The sequence below is a fragment of the Lagopus leucura genome, unplaced genomic scaffold (assembly GCF_019238085.1).
Source record: "Lagopus leucura isolate 7727_CA_CO unplaced genomic scaffold, USGS_WTPT01 33482-0_obj-0_obj, whole genome shotgun sequence".
NCBI lineage: Eukaryota > Metazoa > Chordata > Aves > Galliformes > Phasianidae > Lagopus > Lagopus leucura.
In genome coordinates this window covers 19,762-34,439 of record NW_024962596.1, presented here as the reverse complement: position 1 = coordinate 34,439, position 14,678 = coordinate 19,762, and the positions used below count along the sequence as shown (strand labels likewise).

At 43.5% G+C, this 14,678-nt stretch overlaps 1 protein-coding gene across 1 annotated transcript; it reads right to left on the bottom strand.

Moving 5' to 3' along the window:
• Positions 1 to 8,520: 8,520 nt before the first annotated feature.
• Positions 8,521 to 9,297, bottom strand: LOC122190695 (feather keratin Cos1-2-like). Its single transcript, XM_042890783.1, has 2 exons — positions 9,219 to 9,297; positions 8,521 to 8,861 (listed from the first exon to the last, which is right to left on the bottom strand). The coding sequence occupies exons 1-2, from the start codon at positions 9,295 to 9,297 to the stop codon at positions 8,557 to 8,559; spliced, it is 384 nt and encodes a 127-aa protein (XP_042746717.1). The 3' UTR covers positions 8,521 to 8,556.
• Between the last annotated feature and the right edge of the window lie 5,381 nt (positions 9,298 to 14,678).

Here is a 14,678-nt window from a genome sequence, read left to right as displayed (position 1 = left end):
CAACTTGTGGGTGCTCATATGTTTTTTATTTCAGTCAGAACACCACTGAGCCATGTGGGCAATTCATTCTTTTTGTTGTTGTTGTTTTTTTTTGTTGTTGTTGTTTTTTTTGCTAACTATCTTTATGCAGACATGGGTGGCTGCAATCCTGCTGCCAATCAGGGCTCTGTGAACCTGTTTCACCATGCCCAGCTGTGTCTTCACAGGCACCTCTCCAGCCTTTGCTGCTTGTGATTGTGGAGCATGTGATGCATCTCCTCCTGCCTTCAGTCTCTCCCTGCCATTTTCTGCCCAAATTCTTTTCCTCAGGAAACTTGGATAGAAACAGAAGGAAAAGGGAAGGAATATGTACTGCCTGTGAATTTGTGTAGTGCGTTGACCACTGAAGGACCTTGGTATCCATCAGTTCCTTCCTTACTTCCCACCCTCCATGTGAAGCAAACTGAAGTGAGACCCAGCTCACCCACTCTCCCTCCATTTTCTACATGGGCCTCCCAGCCCAGGAGGAGGAATTCTCACCTCTGTTTTCCCCACTCTCCTTCTCCACTTCTATCCTCTTCTGTGATCTTATGTGCCTGCTGCCCTCTCAGGGAAGTTCTGGCTCCTCATTCAGGGGCAGCAATGGCAACCTTCTGCTGTGCAGTGATGTCTAAAAGCAGTATCAGGACAGAGAGCCAGCAAAACTGGGACCGAAGTCCACTGACAGTACAGAACTCATAGATACTTTCCTCACATAGAATCACATGATTTGAGTTGCAAGGTACCTTAAAGATCATGCAGTTCTAATCTGCCTGCCATGGGCACAGTTGCTAACGACTAGAACATGTTTCTCAGAACACCAGCTAACTTGGTCTTGAACACCTCCAAGGGATGGGTCATTCACATCTTCTCTGAGCAACCTATTCCAGTGTTTCATCACCCTGTGACTAAAGAATTTCCTCCTGATATCTGATCTAAATCTTCCCTCTTCTATTTAAAAATTCTGTTGTCTCATTACTTTCAGACCATGAAAGAAATCAATGTCTTTCCTGTTTATAAGCTCTCTTGAAGTGTTGGATAGTTGCAATGACATCTTTCTGGAGACTTCTCCATACTGAACAACCACAGCTATTTCAGCCTTTATTTGTAGGAGAGTTGCTCCTTTAAAAGGAAGTAAAAAATAACTTCTTTCTTCTTTTACTTATTCTATTTTGTTCTGTTTGCTTGTTTTTATTTTCATTTAATTAAAATGTCTTTATCTCAATAAGGGGGGAATTGGAAGGGAGAGTGAGAGAACAGTGTGGTGGTGTTTTGCTTGCCATCACAACTTGAAGCTATGCAATTGCTACGCACATCAGATGAGGTGAGGTAAACTTTGGCCAAGCAAAGAAGTTCTGTCCTTAGATCTCACTGCAGAGCTGGCTTATGCTTGCTTTCCAGATGACCTCCTGAGCTGGGAAGGGAGAGTCATAGGATACTCCCATTCTGGTTTTCATAACAGAGGAAAAATTCAGGAAGATCAGTTATTTTGCCTTTCCAGTGAGAATGGAAAAGGGAGGGGAGTGAGGAGGAAAATATCCAGGACAGAATTTGAGAGAAAGCCTTGTATGTTTGTGAAGAGGTGACTGGGCTTTGAAAGAGAGAAGTATTTCACAGACACCGCTTGGCAGATAGATGTTAAATCCCAAACAGTGAGGTACTTCTTGTATCACTAAGGGAAGCTTTCTAGTAGTATCTTTGTTCCTCAAGAGCTATAAGCCAGCCCACATCAAGCTGATAAAAGGTCTCTGGTGCCTCTGATGAACTGACTATTTATACTCCTGAGTAATGCTCAGTTTAGCAGATGTCTCATTGCAGCTTAGCTCCTCTGTGAAAACACATTGGCAGCTATTATCTAGTGTTCCCTCATCTTCTAAACCAGACATTCAGAGATCTCCATCCAAGACTTTGCATTACAGCTTTAAGGCACGAAATGTATGCATTATTTATTGAAAGTGTGCCTCTTCAAGGATGTAGACAGGTAGGGAACTTGGAAAAGAATGAATTCAGGGATTTCTAGATTTCTAGATGCAATGGGAGCCTGATGTTGTGTGGCAAAGGTCAAAGCTAAGAGGCAATATTCTCCAAAATTCTGCCTAACCTTCTTTATACTGATATAATACTTGCTTCTCAGATAAGGCTATTTCAGACATCAATCATAGAATCATAGAATCATAGAATCATAGAATCGTTCAGATTGGAAAAGACCTTAAAGATCATCAAGTCCAACCACGACCTAATCAAACAACCCTAACAACCCTCTGCTAAATCATGTGCCTGAGCACCACATCCAAATGTGTTTTTAAACACATCCACAGATGGTGACTCAACCACCTCCCTGGGGAGCCCATTCCAGTGCTTAACAACCCTTTCTATAAAGAAGTGTTTCCTGATATCCAACCTAAACCTCCTCCGGTGCAACTTGAGGCCATTTCCCCTTGTCCTGTCACCAGTGAGAAAAGACCAACCCTACTCCTGCTGTAAGCACCTTTCAGGTATTTGAAGAGAGCAGTAAGGTCTCCCCTTAGCCTCCTTTTCCTCAGTTCCTTCAGTCTCTCCTCGTATGCCATATTCTCCAAGTCCTTCACAAGCCTTCTTGTGAAGGTCCCTTCTTTGGACCTGCCCCAGCATCTCAATGTCCCTTTTGTACTGAGGTGCTGAACTGAAAAATCTGAACACAGTACCTGAGGTGAGGCCTCACCAATGCTGAGTACAGGGGCAGGATAACTTCCTTAGTCCTGCTCACCACACCATTCCTGATACAAGCCAGGATGTCATTAGCCTTCTTGGCCACCTGGGCACACTGTTGGTTCATATTCAGTTGGCTGTGCATCAGTACATCAAAGTCCCTTTCCAACAGGCAGCTTTCCAGCCACTCTCCCCCAGGCCTGTATGGTCGCCTGGGGTTGTTGTGACCAAAATGCAGGACCCAATACTTGGATCTATTGAAACTTATACAGTTAAAAGAGAAAATTAAAGTTAAAACAGAGAAAAAAAATATTCAGACTGGGATCATCTAGTCTGCCTGCCCATGACTCATCAAAGTCTTCCAGTCCCACAGGTGTTGCCCAGAAGAGCCACATTCCAATTTTGCCTCTAGAGGGTGCCAAGCAATCTTCCAAAAAGAGGAAGTAAAGCCTGCAAGTTTCCATCTTCCATCACTTCTACCAGTCAACTTCCAAACCTCAATCTAAAAGGTAGAACAAAACCATCTTCCTGCTACTCAGGCAGAGCTCCTAGGACCACTCTACTCTGTGCTGATGCAACCTCACCTCAAATGCTGTGTGCAATTTTGGGCAAGGTAGTGAAAGGTCTACAGGAGAAGATGTATGAGGAGTGACTGAGGTCACTTGGCTTATCCAGATTAGATGAGAAAGCTGAGACATGACTTCATTTCAGTCTACAGCTTCCTCATGAGGGCAAATTATTATGGAGTTTCTGGTCTCTTTTCTCCTGTGACCAGCAATAGGATCTAAGAGAACAATGTAAACCTGTACTGGGGAGATTCAGGCTGGATATTAGGAAAAGGTTATTCACTGAAAAGGTTTTCAGGCACTGGCTCCCCAGGGAAGTGGTCACAGTGGCAAGAATGCTATGTTTGCACAGCAGTCAGAGACGTTTGGTTTGATTTTAGTGTGATCCTGAATGGAACCAGGAGTTGGAATTGATATTTCTTGTGGGCCTCTTCCAACTCAGTATATTCTCTAATTCTATGATCCCAGGCCTTTAGCCATGAGGCTCTCTAGAAAGACCAGTAGAGGTTAAATATATTTGCTTATCCAAAGCAATAGTATAAAGATGAGCCTTTGCAATATCCCAAGTTCATCCAGGTCTGTATAATGGTCAAAGCCCTTCAAAACTCATAAGAGCTCTGAACATTCTCACAAGCACTCATACCTTTCAGAAGTGTGGAATATGAAAAAGGTCAAGTGATCCCTGCTGATAGAGAACACTGGGCCTGCAAAAAATCTGCACACCACAGCACCAGACCAATGTCCTCAGTCTGCATTCGACCCCTCCAGCTGGAGGACTCATCTCCCAGTGGCACTGATGAGCTGTCCCATAAATCCTTGAGCCACCTGCCCCGTCTATGAAAAGGAACATTCAAGGTGGAGTAGAAACAACTGAAAGAGGAAAAGAAAAAGCATCAATCAGTGCTGACATTTTTCTCTCACTGCAACAGGAAATTTTGACACCAGAAAAGTCATGATCACTGTCAATTCTGCCAACACAAGACAGCCACATACTACCACATCTCCCACAATGCTTTTAGAGGTGATTGTTTCACACAAGGGTATGAGTGCCTGTGAGGAGCAGATCGGAGCCCTCAATGACCAAGAGGATTTTAAAAGGCCATGATGCCTTTCCTTTCTGCCTAGATGAGCCACTTGGAAGTCACTTGCCATGGAGGACATGCAGAAGCTTCCAGATACAGAAGCATGTCCCAGTGCCATTCTACCTCTCACTGTGGCTGGGAAGATCATCTCCTCTGTAGGATATTGGTTGAGTTCTCAATCTGCTGGATGTGCTCGAAGGCTGGGGAGAGCATTCTGTGCAGAGACCCAGCAAGGCAGGCCCTGGATGTGGGAGCCAGGGAAATTTTTCTTAGTTTCAAGAACAGTGTTTGAAACAAGCTCACTGCCTGTGTCTCACTGTCTGGCAATGGACATGGGTCTCCTCTGACCCTACATGATCTTCTCGAAGCAATAGATTTCTGGCAGCCTGGGAGAGTGTCCAGAGAGGAAAGTACCACACAGAGATCCAGACTAGGATGCAGAAGAACTTTAAGGATTTGAACAAGGGGAACAAGGACTTCTGAGAGGGTGCCGTGATATGGGGAACATCAGGGGTAGGTAGGAATCATTGATCAGAGGGGGCTTTGCATTGGGCATTTAACAGCCCACACCCTGGAGGGAGAAAGGAAGCTGGTCCTTCTAAGACTGGCTTAGCAGGAGCTCACAGTCCAGGAGAGCAGAAAAAAAGGGAGAAGAGAGAGAGAGAAGAGGGAATTAGGCATGGGCCTTGTTTTCAGAGAGCTCCTCTTTGAAGGAGGAGGTTGACCTCCCCTTGCCTTCCTTTACAGATGGAGTTGTGTATGCTCAACCCCTCTGGAAGCAATGGCTGGAATGCCTGTTCTCAGTTCATTAGCATATCCTGGATTCCTCTTCTGCAATTTTGTTCTCTTCCCTTGCCTTTTCTTCCATCAGCTGTTGAAGGACTGGGGGTTAGGATATGGTGTGAAAAACGGGAGGTATTATATTACATGGTAAAATCCCAGGCTGCACACATACAAAGAAATACAGAGAAACAATGGCAGGTGGGGAACCCAAATAATGCCCTCAGCCAGCTAATCCCAGACATCACAGGAGACTGGTCAACCCACCGAAGGCACATTTTCACACATAAAAAGCAGTCAAGGGAAACTGAAATAAGTAGTGGGTGGAATGGACACCCTTGTCCTCAGTGCAGTTTTATGTGGTTTGGATATGAGACCCATCAAGATGAGTTGGCTCAGATTGAGAGGGATTATATTTTAGCAGTACTGGGCACATTATAGGATGCCGAGTAAAAGCATTCTGGGATTTCTCAGGACTTACTATGAGGTATTTAGGGGAGGAAAAAAATGGAGAAAAATACAGACGTAAGGGGAAAAAAGGACTGGTCTCATGTAAATGGATGATCAAAAAACTTGCCTAACCATGTCCTATCTATGTCCTATCTTATTACATTTCATTCCCATTTGTTCCCAAATATGAGGAAATCTACACTCCATGTAAATACGTAAATAAGTACCAGCAACTGGTGTGTGACCTTGTGTGAGAGGTGTCTTATACCTTGTGAGCAGCACTTGGTGCTTTTAGGTGGATGCAAGGGCCAGCTCCAGGGTAGACTACATTTTTAGCTAAGTTTCTCCAGTGATTCACATTATACACGTGTTTCCTCCCACATTACCTTCTGATCAGCCTAAGGGAGGAACAGGATGATGATCTTAGTGCTATTCTATTTTTACAGGAATGCTAAGTATATCTGCCTGTGTTGATTTAATTGGTGTGCTACATATATATGTATATGTATGCTATATGTATAGTAAACACATGTGCTTCTAATATATGTGTGTAATTACTAGGAATATATCCCTAGCCTAGCTACTGGTTGCATCTAGGTGTGGTGGTGAATTAAGTTAAATCTATCTGATGACTTGTCAGAAGTGGTGTTCCCCAGGGGTTATGACTGGAGTCAGACTTGTTTAGTATCTTTATTTATAATGTCTGTGGGGATTCAGTGCACCCTTCTTTCTTTCCGTAGGTTGAATGTGGATGGAAATGTGTGAATACTGTTGGAGCAAATGCTATAGGACCCTGGATATGGATCAAACCATTGAAAACCTGTAGAAAAAATAAAGGGAACGTGAGAAGCTAAAAAAGTTGATTCAGCTCATCTGACTTCATCAATCCTTGATGATTCGCTCAGATTGAACAGTTTGTAGAAGGCAAATTACACTCTGAAAGTTATTGCTTCATCTAAATGCATCTCTCCAGTTGGGATAAAACCAGGTCTTGGCTAAAATGAGTGTGAGTAGAAACTGATTCCAAATAAAAGTAAAAAATCAATGGAATTTGCTACTCATCTGTTTACTCATTCTTCCCTTGTGTCTAACATTGCTGTTGATTCTATGCAGTTCACTTCACCACCATCTTTCTTTCTGCATCCACTTACTCTTTACTATTTCTGCATACATTTACTCCCTACCCTTGTAGACTGCAGCACATATTCCCAGATCTAACTGCCAGGAACATCTGGATGTCTGGGATAGTCAATGTCATCTCAAAATAAATGATGCACTCCCAGTCATGCAGGAAGCTGTGTTCAGCCAGGGATCTCCACTGAATAAAAGTGAAACCAGTGTTAAGGTCTGAGTGATTTTCTCAGTGGTAATGTGTATGATTAAAGGAATACAACACCCAGTCAAGGATATCATAGTCAGGAAAACTGTGCCATACTTGCCCTAAGGACAAGCTCACATTCCAACACAAATTGCTTTGCTAATTTCTCTGATAAAGAGAAAGTCAACATTTTACTTAAGCTCCTACATGTAGTGTCTCCAACCATTCTGTTAGCCTCTAAGAAGAAAAAGCAAGCCAGGAAAAGACATTGTCATCTTTTCTTAGTTGGGCACATATTTCTCCAAGGCCCTCTTCTCCATCTGCCATTGCATACTGCATGTTCAGCTTCTCTTCCTTTACCTGTTCCCTGCTCTCACAGCCTCAGCCTCCCTTCCTTCACCAGTGCCCTGTGACCAAGTTGTCCATGTTGGAGACAGCCCCTCTCACACTCCCCTGCTCCCAATATCACTGCAGATGGTTCTGCTCCCATTGCTGACTCCCACAGGTGTGTCTTCAGGCCCATGGTTGAGTGGTGGCTCCTGATCACTCCGTACTCCATGTTCCTTGCACCATCCCTCCCTTTGCTCCTACCCCACCTTGAATTCATCAATCCAATCTTCATCCAACTCTTCCTGTTTTTTTTTTTTTTTTTTTTTTCATTCCTTTCTGTAACTCTGTAATTCATGCAATCATTCCTTACATTTTGCTTCTTTCAAGCTCTTCTTCAACAATTTCACCTTTCTATCTGTGATATATGCACTAATCTCTTCACCATTAATACACACATCATTTAGTGCACGTGTTGCTGTCATCCTTTGAAATCTCTTACAATCTTTGTATGCTCCTCACCATTTCTCCAAGATTTGTCATCATAAACAATAGGCAGAGGTGGGTAAAAAGAAGTTTTTGTATACTAGACAATGGCTGTGAGCAGAGCCCAGGTGCAGCAGAAGCTGTTGGCAGAGATCAGTGAGGATGCCCAGCATTAACACCACCTGCTCACATCCCAACATTACTTTGTTTACTATCCATTTGTACCATCCATCCCTGGTCTGACCACCCCAGTTGACAGCACCAGTTGTCCAAGACACAAAACTGGTTGAAACTACATCAACAGAATGGCTGTTGGTTGCAGAAGACCTATTCTGGGAATAGAAAAGGGTCTATTTAAACATTCATCTGACACCCACCAAGAGCAAAGACATTCTCCCTGGACAGCTCTGGAGGCTACATACAGTGGAAAGAAACATCAAAAGCCCAAAGTGATATGCAGAAATCTTTAATGAATGTTTAAAGAATAAAATGAGGTCAATCTGAACAGAAGTTCTGCAGTGCAGGATTCACCTGATCCTGTGGTAGACTTCATGCAGGGCATGTGCCTGGCTTTCCAGCAGAGGATAGGCTGGCTCAGGGTAGTCCCAACACACAGAGAAGCACAGACAGGAGAAAAAAATGAAAATGGAAAGAGGTAGGTGGTGGAACAGAAGAAGAGACATGAGCCAGGCTTTTAGAAAGGCCAGTCTTCCTTCTTCCTGTCAGCATTTTCTAGAATAGTTGAGGATGGTCAGGTATTCCGAAAGCAGTGGCCTGAAGATTCCTCATTTATCTGGTAGTTTTTGGAAGAACTTCCCCAGAATCATGGTCAGCAGCTTTGTCAGGGGTAGCACCTTCTGCCACAGATGCGGCTTCCAAAACCAGAGAGGTCAAAGCCCCCTGAGGTGATGGGCACACCCTCAGAGCTGAGGATGCTGCCAACAGCAGCAGAGGTGGAGGATCCCACAACGGTGTTCTGCGGGAAGGAGCTGAGGATGGGTCCGGGCAGGGTCACCACCACAGGAGAGGGCTCAATGGCGATGGTGGAGTCCTGGCACTGCCTGACACAGGGCTCATTGCAGCTGCTGGCCAGAGGGGTCGGGCCGCAGGGCCGGCATGGCACACACTGGTTGTAGCAGGACATGTCTTGGGATTGGAAGTAAACCTAGGAGAGAATTATGAGGAAGCACAGTACATGACTATGTGAAGAGCAAGTGGATACCCTCTCACAAAGGAGCCCAGGCAGCTACTATGAATGGAGATGAAGACATCATGTCACATCCCTTTATCATGCCAGAGCCCTACAAAGAGTAGCCTGGCCCAGGGAGGCTCACAGAGTGCATAAATCACAAGCCATATAAGCAGTGTCCCACTCTCAGCAGACTTATCCTTCTCCCACAGCAAGAGGGTCCAATCCCCAGCATAGGGCAGAATAACTATTTGATAAGAAGGTCACTGAGGCAAAATCTCGCTTTGCAAGAGGACAGAGGGCTTTACACTTACCTGGTTCCCAAGGAGAAAGAGGCAAGAGAAGCGGATAGGAGAGCTGGGAATTGGGCTGCCTTTTATGCTGGTCCTTCATTTGCTGCAGGCCCAGAGGTACTCTTAGCAGAGGTAATAATTTTCTGACAAGCTCACCTTAAATGCAAGCCATCCTTGCTAATGATATGAGCTGTGCTTTAGTTTCCTGCAGTGTTGCCTTTTCATTTCCAGATTTATGCCATGCCCATCCTCTAATGAAGGCTTTTTTTGAGTGCTGAGATGAAAGGCCCAAGGATTTTTAGGGCAGGATTGCACTGATGAGACAGAAAACTCAGCTCAAGTGTTGGACCGGTCCTGAGCAGGTAAATGTCATCAGCTTGGTTCACTACAGTGGGGCTCTTTGAAGTGCCATCCTCAGGGTAATTTCCAGCAAGTATCATCTGAATACCCAAGTCTTCCTGTGCGTGAGAATGTGCCATGTCCTTTTTTTCCCCTGTCTCCTCATCTTGCTTTGATGGCCATTTTTTTTTTTGGCCTTCCCATAGGTGCAGGTTTCCTGCTGGTTTTTAACCCCACATCCCATGTAACACTCTGGAAAAAAGTTCTTGATTCTTTGACTTGTCTCCTCTCTATGCTATCTGTGAGTTCACAGAAAATGTCATAGAATCATAGCATAGTTTTGATTGGAAGGGATCTGAAAGATCTCTAGTTCCATCCACCTCTATAAGGAGGGATACTTTCCACTAAATCGGGTGGTTCAGAGTCCTGTCCAGCATGACTCTGAATACTGCCAGGGATGGGGCATACACAACTACTCTGGGCAATCTGTGTAATTGAAGAATGTATTCCTAATATCTAACCTGAATCTACTCTTTTTCACTTTAAAGACATTATACCTTCTCCTATCATTACACTCACTGATAAAGAGTTGTTTAGACAGAAAATGACTATACTGCACTTGTAGGAGAGAGGCTAGAATATATTTATTGATATAATGTAGATAATATATAGTTTTATATATATATAGATTTAACAAATCTTTATTGTAACTAAGGCTCAAGTTAATGAGATTCGAGATGGCTGGACACACATTTATTTACTACATAGAGGGTAGGGTTAAACACACACATACATCCACACACATACTCTGTGAACAGTGCTCTTGTCATACTGAATCTTACTGGTGCAGCAAAGAGTTGGCTCTGGAAACAGCTGTTCTGGAAGCTGACTATGTTAGCCATGATGGCTTCTAAGAAATTTTAGCTGAGTTTTTCTTTCTGTTGGAACAAACATTTATTGGAGAGGTATGGATTTGAAGGATGGAATGTTCTGAGGATTAAGAATTGATTGACTGGATGCAGCCAAAGTGTTGTGATTAATGGTTCTGTGTCAGGGTGGAGTTCTGTCACAAGCGGTGTCCCTCAGGGGTCAGTCTTGCGACTGGTGCTCTTCAACGGCCAGCAGGGAAGAGGGAGGTGATTGTCTCCCTCGTCTCAGCTGTTGTGAAGCCCCATCTGGAGTACTGTGTCCATACCTGGGGCCCCCAGCACAGGAAAGATGCATAGCTCTTGAAATGAATCCAGAGGAGGGCCACTAAGATGGTCAGAGGGCTGGAGCACCTCTCTTATGAGGAATGGTTGAGGGAACTGGTGGGATTATTTAGCTTAGAGAAGGGAAGGCTCTGGGGAAATCTCTTTGTGGCCTTCCAATATTTGAAGGGAGCATATAAAAAGGAGAGGGATGGCTGTTTATGAGGGTGGATAGTGATAGGACAAGGGGGAATGGTCTTAAACAGAGACAGGGGAGGTTTAGATTGGATATTAGAAGGAAGTTCTTCACATAGAGGGTGGTGAGGCACTGGAACAGGTTGCCCAAGGAGGCTGTTGATGCCCCATCCCTGGAGGCATTCAAGGCCAGGCTGGATGTGACTCTGGGCAGCCTGATCTGGTGGTTGGCAATCCCGCACATACCAGGGGGGTTGAAACTGGATGATCATTGTGGTCCTTTTCAACCCAGGCCATCCTATGATTCTATGATTCTATGATTCTATCATAGTGAAGATGTGTCAGAAAAAGGGACAGAACAAGGGAAAATCAGAAGGAAAAGAGATTGAAGAAAGGAGATTTCCTGTTCCTGAGAGGAATGGGGAGGTAGAAAAGTAGCTTCAAGAAAGGATCAAGCTGTTTTGAAGGCCACTGGGAGGAGGATTTTAGTTCTGTCCTCATGCTTGGAAAGTACCAGATGGGTGAGAGAAGGTTCAAAGATTTGAGAAAAGCAGGAAATCTAGTAGACAAAAAAATAGATTTGTTGGTTTGTGGGTACACTACTAAGTCATTCCAAAATGAGAGTCTAACTTTTTATTTTTCTAGCTGCTACATACTGATAATGACTGTCTAGGAGATTAATCTTTACCATTTCCTTCACATTTGTTACTTCCCAGGTGTCCTGAAGAACAAATGCCATTACTTAGGTTGCCAAAGACTGGGAGACCCATTGAAGGCTTAGTTGTCACTAAGGGTGCAGACAGAGGGTCTACATTATCATTCTCTGTTAACAGTCTCACATCTTCTGTGCTTCCATGTCTACTCTCACAATTGGGAAGTTGGATATACATAGTGTCTGCAAAGAAGTCAGGAGATGGTTTTTCCACACAGCCATCTGCAGGTTCCCAGAATTCCAGGGCATCTTCCATAAAGAAGTCCATAGTGTTGTTGACTGAGCAACCAAAATGAGTCACTGCCAGAGCAGGCAGAACCAGAGAGGGAGTGTCTGAGGTATGAGAACATTCCTTTTATCTTTCCCACTTTCTTTACCCTCTTTGCTAATTCATTTCGAGCAACTCTGCTCCTGAGGAAGGTGGATTTCTGATTCTCATATACCAACAGCTGAATTGGTCTCAGCCTTCACATCAGATCATTGTTGAGTCCATCCATCATGTTAGAAGGGAACTGTGCTATGGACTCAATCCCAATTCTGTATTTTACCACTGCTCAAAGCCCCCCAAAACAGCTTGTAGTGTTTGGACCTCACAAGCTGGAATCAAGACAGGTCCAGAGGCATGAGGGACACTATAAGAAAGTAACAATCCACATTCACTTCTCTGTCATCCCAGATAGTTCCTTTGTCCCTGAATGCACGCTTTGGGGCTCTTACTACCTTTTGTATAGCCTAGTGTTTTCACCAGCAAAGCTTATTGTGGGGAGATGTTTCCTCCATTAGTGGCACAGATTTACTCTCTATTATCTTAACACAGATCCCGTGAGCGTGAGTTCCACTGGAGGACAAATTCCCCATGGAACAAAGCTCTAGTGTCCCAGAAAAAGTGAGGAGATAGAGATTTTCTCACACTGGCAAATTCCCTAGTAACATTTCTGCAGGTCTCAGTCAAGTCTTGGTCTCTGAGAACAGAAAAAAGGTGCTGAGGGCCTAGAAAGTTGAGTAGAAATAGTGGCTCTGATCTGAACCATAGCAGGAGGACTGTGAGGAGAGCATTGCCTAGTGCATGGGATCTTGCATGCAAGAGCTCTTATTTCAAATTCAGCAGTGCCTTCAGGAGTTCCTTCTCTGCACAGGAAATGGTGGTTCCCTCAGGATGACAAACGTTTTAATCACTACCTTGAAAGAAAATTGTAGTATGATTGAAGAGAGTACTTAAATGTTGCTGATAATAATGAAGCTGCATGTCTTTCATACAAATTCAGGGAAGATGAAACTGAGAACACGGAGGTCATGAGGCTGCAGAAAGCAGTGAGTTGTTTTGGGGTACCATTTTGGCTATCATTCTCCCAGTGAACAACAACATGTAAACTGACCAAAAAGTGGGGATTTCCCGCAGGAATGTATAAGGAACAGGTGCTTTGTGCAACTTAGGATGTGCAGAGCTGTAATAGATCCTGAAATTGTGGTACTCTAGGGAATATGGGTTCAGTGCCTTGACTTCTTCATTACCCTGCTTCACCACTGTGCAATCTGAGGTCACCCGCAGTTCACAAGGCAGGTTTAGCAAGGTCGAGGTGTAGATCATGGGTGTCCAACCTTTTAACTTGCCTGGGCTACACTGAGTGAAGAGGAATTGTCTTGGGCCACATATAGAAGACATAATAGAGTTAATGTATATAATTAACACAATTTTTATTTTTACATAGTCTTTATTAAAACAAAAATGAAGGCAATAAAAGCATAAAACCAGTGGGAACTTGATCTTGTTCTTGTGAAACTGTTGCATAAATATCTGGTTCTATGGAGATGGTTGCAGTTCTTAGTGAGTTCTCAAGCTGCTCATCAGAGATTTTTTATCTAATTTTACTCTTCCTGTCCTCTATCCTTGACAATAGTTGTTCACAAATATATGCACTGCCAAAAAGTGATGACATTAAAAGGCGTGATTGTGAAGCAAGGAATATTTCTCTCTCTTAAGATAGGGCGTATAAAAGTCTAGTGAAGAGACATAATCTAATTTTTGAGTTGAATATCTGATTGTAACTCTGAACACTCCATTTGAAAATTTGCATATTTATGTCGTCTGAAGATGGAGTTGCAAATACATAAGAAAAAATGATTATTTTTTTGGCTGTCTTGAAACCTATTCACAAATTCCTTTACCAAAGTGGAAAGTTATGCAATTATTACTTGTAAATTGCCCCCATCTGTTTGGAATAGCAGAAACACTAATGAAGTACATATTGTAAAACTAATGAGAATACGCTACAAATATTGAAAGTTTAAGAATTTGTCAGCATTGCGTGAGTATTCTGGATATTTCTTTGGCAGTGAATATGTTAACTTATTCAATTATTTCATGAAATAACACAGCTCATGTTTAATAATAAAATGAGAAAACCTACACATCTGCTTAATAACAAAAACGTGTCTTCACAGGTGCTTGTAGGTATGTTGAAATATTATTATCACTGTATTTTACTCACTAAGTGGCACAAAAGCACATAACATATAATACACATGGATTTTGATTTGACTGAGTGCTTGTGGTGAGTGCAAAAGGAATTAATTCTGCACTGCACTTCTCCAGACTGCATTCTGTTGTTGCATGTGCAGTCCATGCTCAAGCTGTGCAATCAACTCATAAAAATGGTTTTTGTCTCTTCCTCTAGTGAATGCAGTCCCAGAGATCTCAATGCGTGTATCTGCCTCAGTGGTTGCTCCTAGCCAAAGCCTCTGATGTGCCCAGGATTTGGCCCAGATGATGCCCATTGCAAAAATGACCCAGCATAGAGCAGGGGCTGAGGGCAAAAGCTTGTTCCACTATCATCCAAATGGCACAGCGAGACTCAAGCTAATAACTACTCCTGCACAGAAACTCTTTAGAGACTGAATTTGTCAATGGGGTGCCCTCAGGGGACCTCAGGGGACCAAGAAAGCTGTTACAGTCTTAGGGAGACAAAGTGCTGTACAGCAGCTGTGGGGCTTTGGGCACTGGTGGCTTTCCTAGGCCTCATGAGGCTGTTGGGTTCACAGGAAGTG

What these genes read in the sequence shown, in the direction of transcription:
- LOC122190695 (XM_042890783.1), bottom strand. Translation starts at nt 9,297, where the DNA reads ATGAAGGACCAGCATAAAAGGCAGCCCAATTCCCAGCTCTCCTATCCG. An exon ending in TCTTTCTCCTTGGGAACCAG is followed by an intron (nt 8,862 to 9,218) that starts GTAAGTGTAAAG and finishes TCCAATCCCAAG; the next exon opens with ACATGTCCTGCTACAACCAG.